The sequence below is a fragment of the Stenella coeruleoalba genome (assembly GCF_951394435.1).
Source record: "Stenella coeruleoalba genome assembly, chromosome: 12".
NCBI classification, from domain to species: Eukaryota; Metazoa; Chordata; class Mammalia; order Artiodactyla; family Delphinidae; genus Stenella; species Stenella coeruleoalba.
The window spans coordinates 74,108,420-74,121,295 of record NC_137158.1 but is presented as its reverse complement, the minus strand read 5'-3'; the positions used below and the strand labels follow the sequence as shown (position 1 = coordinate 74,121,295).

Below are 12,876 nucleotides of genomic sequence, written 5' to 3'. Positions count from 1 at the left end.
CAAAATAGTCACATGGAGTTGGACTGGAGTGTCCAGTATTTAGAAAGCTCGGGGATTCCCTCTCTCTCTGTGTGAGTTCCATGTGATGCAGCAGTGAGACTTCTCAGGAAGAGCATTTCTGGATTAGGGCCTGCTCACTTGGGAGGTTAGAATCACCCACCTTTGGAGGCTCTGCATGTCTGAGAAGGAGATCAGAGTACTCGCCGAGCGACGTGGGATGGCATAGCCTTATTTTCCCACGTGACTGCAGGTGGGCAGCGTAGATACCCCACTATCATGGCTGGGGATTCCGACGAAGCACCCTGACACCCCACCAACCAGTGCACAGAGCGACGAAGCCAGCAGGTGTTTAGTGTCATCTAATTATAAGAGTTTCTAGATTGTTAAAAATACATCTTTCCCAAAATCACATCTTAAGGAAGAAGCTTGGCCTACTAAGAAGGCTGAGGGGGCAGTGAGGATCTGCAGGCACCTTTATTTCCAGCTATCGACAGAACGGAAAAAATTTCAACTTATTTATATTCATTTATTTATACAGGTAACGAATAAGTTAAGGAACACTTCATCTCAAACACAGATTGCTTTTATTTTAGCTAAGCTAATGTTTCAGTTCCATATATATTTTTGAATTTCCATCAATGTCAAACACCATGTTTTCTTCTTAAAAAAAAAAAACAAAACAATTTACAAGCACTTTTACGGCACTCAAGGAAAGTAGGCTGAAGGTTCATAATAATAATTTTCCTTTTAAAAAACATCCATCAGACCAAAATAAAATCATTTTAATTAACTCCTTCCTGAGTAACTAAAACCTTGGAATGTGCTGAAAGCTTATAATAAATAAGGCAGTCAAAGATCTACCAGCTTAAAATGTATTTTTTAAATTAAACTATGTAAAATGTACAATATATTTCATGAAGTACAAACTGTGTTGGGCTCAGGGCCAAAGAAATGTTGTCGTGTGTGCCAGACAAACTGATGAAGTGCCTCGACTTTTAGGGCCTAGAGGCTGTTTGTTGGGGCAAAATTACATTAAGGCCCTGTAAGTAAATCAGCCAGCCTCGTTCGCTGTGACGCTATAATGATCACTGCTGACAATAAATGCCTTTGAACACACAGGCAGAAGTGCCCATGTGAACTTGCACTGAGAGGATGCATTTTTTAAAATGACGAATTGTCCTGATGTGCTGACAACAGCAGAGAACACTTAGCAGACCTTATTTTCAGATAATGAGATTGCACAGTGTGTAAACTAACGATCATTCTTTATATGCGATTTCAAAGGAATGGACTCACAAGGTACCAGGCAGCAGCTCTTGCTCTGTTGTTAGTATGATAGCTCTTCTCCGGGTTGATTTTTAAAGTAAGCCTAATGGTAGGGCCCTGGTCTCTCTAAACAGGACAAAGGATATTTCCTCTTCTAAGAACATTTCCCTTCATCACTTCCCTGCCCCAGTTCTCTGAGGCAGAAAGGAGGCCCACAAGTGGCCAAATGCTGGACTCTGTGCCTCTGTGGTCCCAGCCTTCACTGGACTCCTGCGGGGTGAAGCCTTCTCAATACATCTCATAATAAAGTAGCTTTAGTGCACACTTGACAGGTTCCAAATGACTTGCTTTATAGCTTGGCTACCGTCCAATTTTAGTGAACGAAGAAAAAATTCTAGAGAGACTTGTTGGTTTCTGAAAAGCAGAAAATGTGTAGCTTGTGTAAAGTCAGAGTCTTAGTTACTGTTAAGTATTCCCAACTCACACTTTGCTAGTGCTCTTGAAGGGCTGGCTCTAGGGGAAAAAACATGAAGGAGACAAAATCTGTCCCAAGTACCTTGCCTGTCACCAGCACCTGCACCCCTGCTTCTCAGCTGGCTATATATTATCCACCCAAGAGTATATGTATTTTCGGGGCGGGGCTGGTCAAAGATGAAAACATCTCAAATCCAAAGAAATAGATTTCTAATGACTGAACCAAGGCATCACGGAGATGGGCAGGTGATGGGAATGGGATGGGGAAGAGATATTGTGGAGGAATGGAACTGCCCAACTTCTACTCAGATCACTTTGGGGGCAGACAACTACTCATAATTCTAGCCAAGCAGTCGCTTACCCAGAAGCTCCTGCTTCTCTTCCCGATGTCCTAGTAAGGGTTCTCAGCAGGGAGCTGCTTCCCTAATAAGTGGAACTGTATTTCGACTGCTGCCTGCACAGAACTCGGTATCCCTTTCTGACCCCCCAAAACACCAAAAACAAGTACCTCTTAAGGGATTAGAAGGTAAAAGATACCAGCTACTTTGGGACACAGCTGGCCAGGGGTGTGCCTGATAGATCGTGCATCATCTGTGGTCAGACTTGGAACTTACGCCACAGGAGTCAAATGTCAGAGCGAAATTGGTTCCTGGGTTTCCAGTTAGTTAAAGCAATGCTGGTAAGAGACATGCTTCATATAGGGTGCAAAGGACACAGCCATGCCATTTTCCTAGGCCACATGTCCTCCAGAGTTGATCTGTCTTGCCTGTGCTCTTCTCTACACAGCCAACAAACTCTTTTCCTGGCTATGCTACTTTGAAATCTGTCAGAATGGTGCTCGGAAATGAAATGTCTCAATGGAGTTTGCTGTGCGCTTTGACCTTGAGAGGTACTCAAGGCTCTGGACTGGGGAAGGGTGTGGCACAAGCCTACTTGCTCTTTCAGAGATAATAAGCGTGCTGCTCTTGGTGAAAGTGTCCCCTGAGATGGACCAGAGGCAGAATTCTACCCATGTGGGCAGAAACCACTTACCCAGGGACATCCTTCCTTCTGATGTCCTTATCTGTCTGACCATCTCCTCTTAGATCCTTCTAGAGTAGATTCCCTGGTCTCTGAACTGGTTTTGTGTTTCTACTGAAGTATACACGTCTGGATGTTTCCTACCACTGAGGTAATATTTTTATAGGTCATCTTACAAATGATAAGTTACTGGGCTATAGGCGCTATTTCTCCGCGTTCTCTTGTTTATGCTGGGGGAAGAAAAGCTATTTTATGACGAGATGCCTTGTGATGGAGCCATGTAGTGTACCTCAGAAGGACCCAAGGAGCCAGAAGAACACAGAATAAAATCAAACAAAACCCGCAAAACCGGGCATCTCCCAATGACCCCAACCTGTGGGAACGTTTTGTTCTTTTTAATGCTGCCGAGCATTAATTTCGTCCCTTAAGGATTTTTCTTCCCCAACAAAAAACTTTCTGGAAAGGGAGATTAAGCCATTGGAGGCAACACAGAGCTGGCATCACCTCTTATAAATATCTTCGAGCCACTTCTCATCGTCCTGTTCCTCGTCATCAATCGGCTCCTCTGTTTCCAGTGGGGTCGGAAGGAAGAAGTGGGGTCTCAGCACGGGGTGGCTGACCCGGGACTTCAGTCCGAACTTGCGCTTCAGCAGGTGGAACTGCTCCTTGACGTAGTGGTAGAACTCGTACTCGTATCGCATTCGCTGGTAGAGAATCTGCACAGCCTCAGGAGAGGGGACGGTCTTCTTCACGGTCACAGTCATGTTTCCAAGTTTCCTATGCTCTGCAAAAGAAGCAGGGTTGCACGTGAGCCATTGTCTGCAATGCTGCAGCTTAAAGGGGATGATGGTGCGGTCCTGTGTTACCTGCATAATACTGGCAGCACCTAAGGAAAGAAACTAAACATTCAAGGAATAGAAGGGGTAAACGGCTTCCCAACAACATTGGGAAAGATTTCACCGTATTCCACGTGTTAATATCAACACCAGTTGACTAAAACTAGCTAACATCCCTTTCGTGGGATGTGAATAATGAGATTTGACCACAATTCAATGGTAACTATAAGTTATACTTTTTTTTTTAAACCCCACATTTGTTTATTCATTTATTTTTGGCTGTGTTGGGTCTTCGTTTCTGTGCGAGGGCTTTCTCTAGTTGCGGCAAGTGGGGGCCACTCTTCGTCGCGGTGCGCGGCCCTCTCACTATCGCGGCCTCTCTTGTTGCAGAGCACAGGCTCCAGAAGCGCAGGCTCAGTAGTTGTGGCTCACGGGCCTAGTTGCTCCGCGGCATGTGGGGTCTTCCCAGACCAGGGCTCGAACCCGTGTCCCCTGCATTAGCAGGCAGATTCTCAACCACCGCGCCACCAGGGAAGCCCCTATACATTCTTTTGGGCAGCAAAATCTACCTGCTTTTCATTTTTATTTCCTGTTACTTTCAGAAGGAAGCACAGAAAAAAGCTGTCTCGCCACTTGCTAATCATCTTGGTTTTTTTATTTTAAAATATCGACATCTATTAGTTAAAGTTTAATTTGATACAAACGACATTGCATTTCACTATTTCAGCAAAGTGTCTGCTGAGAAAAGTAAAGGAAGGAATGTTAGATTCCCTAAATACAATTTTAACTGTTGTCAATTTTGAATGGTTATTTTTTTATTGTGGTAAAATATATAACTGAAATTTGTTTAATATTAAAACTTAATAACATAAAATGCTATTTATATGTTTTATATATATATTTATATGACAAAATTTTAAACATTTTGAAGTGTACGTTTTGGTGGAATTAATTACATTCATAATGCTGTGCAACTGTCACCACTATTTTCAAAATTCTTTCATCACTCCAAACAGGACCCCTGTAGCCATTAACCAATAGCTCCCTCATACCTCTCCTCTTCCCACGCTTCCCCAGGTAACCTCTAATCTACTTTCTGTCTATAAATCTGTCTATTCTAGGTACCTCATATAAGTGGCATCACACAATACTTGCCCTTTTGTGTCTGGCTTTTTTCCACTTACATAATGTTTTCAAGGTTCATCTATTTTGTAACATGTATCAGTACTTCATTAGCTTTTATGGCTGAATAATATTCCATTACATGAAAGTACCATAATTTTGTTTATCCATATATCCATTGATGGACATTTGGGTTTCTCTACCTTTTGGCTATCGTGAAGAGTGCTGCTATGAACATTTCTGTAAAAGTCTTCATTTGAGTCCCTGTTTTCAATTTTTTCTGGGATTCTACCTAGAAGTGGAGTTGCTGGTTCATACGGTAGTTCTATGTTTAACTTTTTGAGGAACCACCAAACTATTTTCCTCAGTGGCTGAACCACTAAATATTCCTAGCAGCAATGCCTGAAGGTCCCAATTTCTCCAAATCCTCTTCTACAATTGTTATTTTCCATTTTCAAAAAATTGTAGCTATCCCAGTAAGTGTGAACTGGTATCTCATTGTGGTCTTGATTTTCATTTCAGCATCTTTTTCATGTGTTTGTTGGTCATTTGTATATACCCTTTTTTGATGAATGTCTATTCAAGTCCTTTGCCTGTTTTGAATTGGATTGTTTAATTTTTTTGTGGTTAAGTTGGTATTTTTTAAATATATTCTGGATATTCTACATATATATCAGGAATATGATTTGCAAATATTTTCTCCCATTCTGTAGGTTGTCTTTTTATGTGTTGATAGTTTTCTCTGATACACAAAAATCTTTCATTTTAATGAAGACCAGCTTATCTATTTTTTATTTTTTTGTTACCTGTACAAAGTGGGCTTGTGATAGAACATTTTGTAATATCTGTCTTCAGTAAAGATATTAACTATAGCTACTCTGAGGCGATACATGTTAATAGGCTTGACGTATAGATCTCTTTGGGTTTTTAAAAGACAGAGAGCTTAAAAAGCTGGTATTAAAGATAGACAAGGCACACAGAGGCTCCTCTGGTGCCTTCCTCTGGAAGCACTCTAAATGTGTGGGGTCTTGCTATCTCATGCCAGAAAAATACTAGGATTCCTATGATTTTAAAGGAAATTCTTTAGTTAAATTATTCGACCCAAGCTATTCCAAAAAGAATGTAAAGAATTTTACAAAAATACATATGATGCAATTAGCTAAACAGTTAAGGAAATTGGGCAAAGGGAGAATGAAGGTAGGAAAGAAAAAAGGAGAAAGGTCAGTGTTGGGGGTAACGGCTTCCCCTCCCCATATGGGAGGGTCTCCACAGAGCCATGCTCCTGCCTCTTGCCCCAGCCCCTCATTCGGGGAGGTAAGCCAGGTTCCAGGGCCAGATGGTTTTTCTGATTGTGCCTTTGGGATAAAGGATTGAGATGCTCTCTCCTCTGGGGAGAGTGTGCCTGTCTGCAGAGACTTCACATCCTCCTGTAGAGGAGGGCGAGGGCTTTCAGCCACAATCTGTGACTCGATGGGCAAGTCTGTGGAAGTCAGGATGGAATGTTACCGGTCCAGTTCTCCTCACACCGCAGCTGAGTTCTCCCACCCAGCTTTACTTGGTAATAAAGCTGACATGTGGACCTCCATCTCTGTCTCCAGTATTGATTTCTCACATAGTTTAGAACCCAGGCAGGAGGAAAGGGGTGTTATTTAGTCATCCATCTCTCAGACCCCAATATCGAGGAACACAAAATATATGTTGTGAAGTCCTAACTGCTTATGTAGGAGGTGGGTCAAGAGTTTGGCCCTAAACTTTCAAGAAGCTAACAAACAGTGTATATTACTCTTCGTGGAAAACAGTCCATTCACATCTATTCCTAGTTGTAATGCCATAGAGAAATATATTCTAGGAATTTTCATAAGAAAACATTGTATGGAATTAGCAATATTCTGATAACATCCTTAGAGCAAGTTCAGCCATGGGTTTCACGGGGGCCAGAGGAAAGTGGCACGTGTCAGGTTCTCAACTCTGGCTTGATTGGGGAACACATTACAGAAAATCTAGAGCAGCGGTTTCTAACTCTCCTGAAAACCTGACTGAAGCCCATGTTCAGGAAGACAGGAAGGGTACATGGAAACCCATATATGAAGCTCTTAGGCATTTATGGATCTGTAGAAACCCCTGATTTTGAGAAACCAAAACACTGCACTTCCTTCAACAATCCTTCATCTACTTTGTTTGTTCTAATATTAGCCCCAGTGTAATTGATAAATATTGGAATTAGTTATTTTATGCGCTGGCCTGATATATAGTCATAAACATTGCAACGGCAAAGAGAGGAGGACTTAGATTTACATTTTATGAAAAGGGAGGGGCTTAGCAGTGCCTGGAACTTAAATAGAAGGCCACCCTACCCTGTTCTGGAGGAAGGCCCAAGAGAGTAAGCATAGGGGAGAGGACTGGGGTTGGCTGCGTAACACAGTCTGAAGGGGGCTAGTGCGCCACAGCTAGATGGGAGGGAGTCTGGGAAAAAGTCTGGAGCTGCCGAAGAGGCAAGAGACCATTGTTTCAGGTGCATGAGGAGAGTGGATTCAGAGCACCGCCTAAACGAGCTCCAGAGGTGGGCACGAGCCGCGGCTATCAGCGCGGACCCCAGAGACGGGCATGGGACGCTAAGGCTGCTGCTGCCGCCACCAAGAAGCCTGTGTGCGAGCACGGGTCACTATCCACACCTCCCCTCCCGGGAGCCTGTGCAGCCCGCCACTGCCAGGGTCCCGGGATCCAGGGACAACTTCCCCAGGAGAGCGCACGGCGCGCCTCAGGCTGGTGCAACGTCACGCAGGCCTCTGCCGCCGCAGGCCCGCCCCGCACTCCGTGCCCCTCCCTCCCCCCAGCCTGAGTGAGCCAGAGCCCCCAAATCAGCGGCTCCTTTAACCCCGTCCTGTCTGAGCGAAGAACAGAGGCCCTCAGGCGACCTACACACAGAGGCGGGTCCAAATCCAAAGCTGAACCCTGGGAGCTGTGCGAACAAAGAAGAGAAAGGGAAATCTCTCCCAGCAGCCTCAGGAGCAGCGGATTAAATCTCCCCAGTCAACTTGATGTACCCTGCATCTGTGGAATACATGAATAGACAAAGAATCGTCCCAAAATTGAGGCGGTGGACTTTGGGAGCAACTGTAGACTTGGGGTTTGCTGTATGTGACTGACTAGTTTCTGATTTTTATGTTTATCTTAATTTAGTTTTTAGGGCTTGTTATCATTGGATTTGTTTATTGGATTGGTTGCTCTCTCTCTTTTTTTAATACTTTAAAATTTCTTTATTTTAATAATATTTTTTATTTTAAATTTTAATAAGTTTATTTTATTTATATATTTATTTATTTTTCTTTCTTTTCTTCTCCCTTTTCTTCTCAGCCACGTGGCTGACAGTGTCTTGGCGCTCCAGCTGGGTGTCAGGCCTGAGCCTCTGAGGTGGGAGAGCCGAGTTCAGGACATTGGATCACCAGAGACTTCCCGGCCCAACGTAGTATCAATTGGCGAGAGCTCTCCCAGAGATCTCCATCTCAACACTAAGACCCAGCTCCACTCAACGAACAGCAAGCTCCAGTGCTGGACACCCAATGCCAAACAACTAGCAAGACAGGAACACAACCCCACCCATTAGCAGAGAGGCTGCCTAAAATCATAATAAGTTTCACAGACACCCCAAAACACACCATCAGATGTGGTCCTGCCAACCAGAAAGACAAGATCCAGCCTCATCCACCAGAACACAGGCACTAGTACCCTCCACCAGGAAGCCTACACAACCCACTGAACCAACCTTACCCACTGGGGGCAGATACCACAAACAACGGGAACTACAAACCTGCAGCCTGTGAAAAGGAGACCCCAAACACAGTAAGTTAAGCAAAATGAGAAGAGAGAGAAATTTGCAGCAGATCAAGGAGCATGGGAAAAACCCACCAGACTAAACAAATGAAGAGGAAATAGGCAGTCTACCTGAAAAAGAATTCAGAGTAATGATAGTAAAGATGATCCAAAATCTTGGAAATAGGATGGAGAAAATACAAGAAACGTTTAACAAGGACCTAAAAGAACTAAAGAGCAAACAAACAATGATGAACAACACAATAAATGAAATTAAAAATTCTCTAGAAGGAATCAATAGCAGAATAACTGAGGCAGAAGAACGGATAAGTGACCTGGAAGATAAAATAGTGGAAATAACTACCACACAGCAGAATAAAGAATAAAGAATGCAAAGAATTGAGGACAGTCTCAGAGACCTCTGGGACAATATTAAACACACCAACATTCTAATTATAGGGGTCCCAGAAGAAGAAGAGAAAAAGAAAGGGACTGAGAAAATATTTGAAGAGATTATATTTGAAAACTTCCCTAATATGGGAAAGGAAATAGTTAATCAAGTCCAGGAAGCACAGAGACTCCCATACAGGATAAATCCAAGGAGGAACACGCCAAGACACATATTAATCAAACTATCAAAAATTAAATAGAAAAAATATTAAAGGCAGCAAGAGAAAAACAACAAATAACATAAAAGGGAATCCCCATAAAGTTAACAGCTGATCTTTCAGCAGAAACTCTGCAAGCCAGAAGGGAGTGGCAGGACATATTTAAAGTGATGAAAGGGAAAAACCAACAACCAAGATTACTCCACCCAGCAAGGATCTCATTCAGATTTGACAGAGAAATTAAAACCTTTACAGACACGCAAAAGCTAAGAGAATTCAGCTCCACCAAACCAGCTTTACAACAAATCCTAAAGGAACTTCTCTAGGCAAGAAACACAAGAGAAGGAAAAGGCCTACAATAACAAACCCAAAACAATTAAGAAAATGGTAATAGGAACATACATATTGATAATTACCTTAAATGTAAATGGATTAAATGCTCCAACCAAAAGACACAGACTGGCTGAATGGATACAAAAACAAGACCCATATATATGCTGTGTACAAGAGACCCACTTCAGACCTAGGGACACATACAGACTGAAAGTGAGGGAATGGAAAAAGATACTCCATGCAAATGGAAATCAGAAGAAAGCTGGAGTAGCAATTCTCATATCAGACAAAACAGACTTTAAAATAAAGACTATTACAAGAGACAAAGAAGGACACTACATTGCGATCAAGGGATCAATCCAAGAAGAAGATATAACAACTGTAAATATTTATGCACCAAACATAGTAGCACTGCAATACATAGGCAAAAGCTAACAGCCATAAAAGGGGAAATTGACAGTAACACAATCATAGTAGGGAACTTGAACAAACACCCCACTTTCACCAATGGACACATCCTCCAAAAGGAAAATAAATAAGGAAACATAAGCTTTAAATGATACATTAAACAACATGGACTTAATTAATATTTATAGGACTTTCCATCCATAAATAACAGAATACACTTTCTTCTCAAGTGCTCAGGGAAAGTTCTCCAGGATAGATCATATATTGGGTCACAAATCAAGCCTTGGTAAATTTAAGAAAATTGAAATCGTATCAAGTATCTTTTCCGACCACAACGCTATGAGACTAGATATCAACTACAGGAAAAAAATCTGTGAAAAACACAAACACATGGAGGCTAAACAATGCACTACTAAAGAATCAAGAGATTACTGAAGAAATCAAAGAGGAAACCAAAAAATACCTAGAAACAAATGACAATGAAAACGCGATGACCCAAAACCTATGGGATGCAGCAAAAGCAGTTCTAAGAGGGAAGTTTATAGCAATACAATCCTACCTCAAGAAACAAGAAATATCTCAAATAAACAACCTAACCTTACACCTAAAGCAATTAGAGAAAGAAGAACAAAAAAAGCCCAAAGTTAGCAGAAGGAAAGAAATCATAAAGATCAGATCAGAAATAAATGAAAAAGAAATGAAGGAAACAATAGCAAAGATCAATAAAACTAAAAGCTGGTTCTTTGAGAAGATAAAATTGATAAACAATTAGCCAAACAACTCATCAAGAAAAGAAGGGAGAAGACTCAAATCAATAGAATTAGAATTGAAAAAGATGTAACAACTGACACTGCAGAAATACAAAGGATCATGAGAGATTGCTACAAGAAACTATATGCCAGGGCTTCCCTGGTGGCACAGTGGTTGAGAGTCCGCCTGCCGATGTAGGGAACACGGGTTCGTGTCCCGGTCCGGGAAGATCCCACATGCCGCGGAGCAGCTGGGCCCATGAACCATGGCCACTGGGCCCGCGCGTCTGGAGCCTGTGCTCCGCAACGGGAGAGGCCACAACAGTGAGAGGCCCGCATACCGAAAAAAAAAAAAAAAGAAAAAAAAGAAAAAATAAGACACTATATGCCAATAAAATGGACAACCTGGAAGAAATGGACAAATTCTTAGAAAAGCACAACCTTCTGAGACTGAACCAGGAAGAAATAGAAAATATAAACAGATCAACCACAAGCACTGAAATTGAGACTGTGATTAAAAATCTTCCAACAAACAAAAGCCCAGGACCAGATGGCTTCACAGGCGAATTCTATCAAACAGAGAAGAGCTAATACCTATCCTCAAACTCTTCCAAAATATAGCAGAGGGAGGAACACTCCCAAACTCATTCTACAAGGCCACCATCACCCTGACACCAAAAGCAGACAAAGATGTCACAAATTAGAAAACTACAGGCCAGTATCACTGATGAATATAGATGCAAAAATCCTCAACAAAATACTAGCAAACAGAATCCAACAGCACTGTAAAAGGATCATACACCATGATCAAGTGGGGTTTATCCCAGGAATGCAAGGATTCTTCAATATACACAAATCAATCAATGTGATAAACCATATTAACAAATTGAGGGAGAAAAGCCATATGATAATCTCAATAGAAACAGAAAAAGCTTTCTACAAAAATCAACACCCATTCTTGATAAAAACTCTTTAGAAAGTAGGCGTAGAGGGAACCTACCTCAACATAATAAAGGCCATATATGACAAACCCACAGCCAAACATCGTTCTCAATGGTGAAAAACTGAAACCGTTTCCACTAAGATCAGGAAGAAGACAAGCCTGCCCACTGTCACCACTATTATTTAACATAGTTTGGGAAGTTTTAGCCACAGCAAGCAGAGAAAAAAAAGAAATAAAAGGAATCCAAATCAGGAAAGAAGTAAAACTGTCACTGTTTGCAGATGACATGATACTATACAAAGAGAATCATAAAGACGCTACCAGAAAACTACTAGAGCTAATCAATGAATTTGGTAAAGTAGCAGGATATAAAATTAATGCACAGAAATCTCTCGCACTCCTATACACTAATGATGAATTATCTGAAAGAGAAATTAAGGAAACACTCCATTTACTATTGCAACAAAAAGAATAAAATACCTAGGAATAAACCTACCTAAGGAGACAAAAGACCTGTATGTAGAAAACTATAAGATACTGATGAAAGAAAACAGATGGAGAGATATACCATACCATGTTCTCGGATTGGAAGAAGTAACATTGTGAAAATGACTATATTACTCAAAGCAGTCTACAGATTCAGTGCAATCCCTATCAAACTAGCAATGGCATTTTCCACAGAACTAGAACAAAAAATTTCACAATCAGTATGGAAACACAAAAGACCCCGAATAGCCAAAGCAATCTTGAGAGAGAAAAACGGAACTGGAGGAATCAGGCTCCCTGACTTCAGACTATACTACAAAGCTACAGTAATCAAGACAGTATGGTACTGGCACAAAAACAGAAGTATAGATCAATGGAACAGGATAGAAGCCCAGAGATAAACCCACGCACATATGGTCACCTAATCTTTGATAAAGGAGGTAAGAATATACACTGGAGAAAAGACAGCCTCTTCAATAAGTGGTGTTGGGAAAACTGGACCGCTACGTGTAAAAGAATGAAATTAGAACACTCCCTAACACCATACACAAAAATAAACTCAAAATGGATTAAAGACCTAAATGTAAGGCCAGACACTATAAAACTCTTAGAGGAAAACATAGGCAGGAACACTCTATGACATAAATCACAGCAAGATTCTTTTTGATCCACCTCCTTGAGAAATGGAAATAAAAACAAAAATAAACAAATGGGACCTATTGAAACTTAAAACCTTTTGCACAGCAAAGGAAAACATAAACAAGATGAAAAGACAACGCTCAGAATGGGAGAAAATATTTGCAAATGAAGCAACTGACAAA

The 12,876-nt window shown here is 41.4% G+C and overlaps 1 protein-coding gene across 2 annotated transcripts in view; it reads right to left on the bottom strand.

The window, feature by feature from the left end:
• Nucleotides 1–339: 339 nt before the first annotated feature.
• UST (uronyl 2-sulfotransferase) overlaps nucleotides 340–12,876 on the bottom strand; it is a 297,889-nt gene continuing 285,352 nt past the window's right edge. The window contains exon 8 of one of the 2 annotated variants that reach the window (XM_079939954.1): nucleotides 340–3,544. In XM_079939954.1, coding sequence (XP_079796080.1) covers nucleotides 3,261–3,544 — 284 coding nt within the window. In that variant the 3' untranslated portion in view covers nucleotides 340–3,260. The remainder of the gene's footprint in view (nucleotides 3,545–12,876) is intronic. The other variant, XR_013830904.1, reaches the window with a different exon arrangement.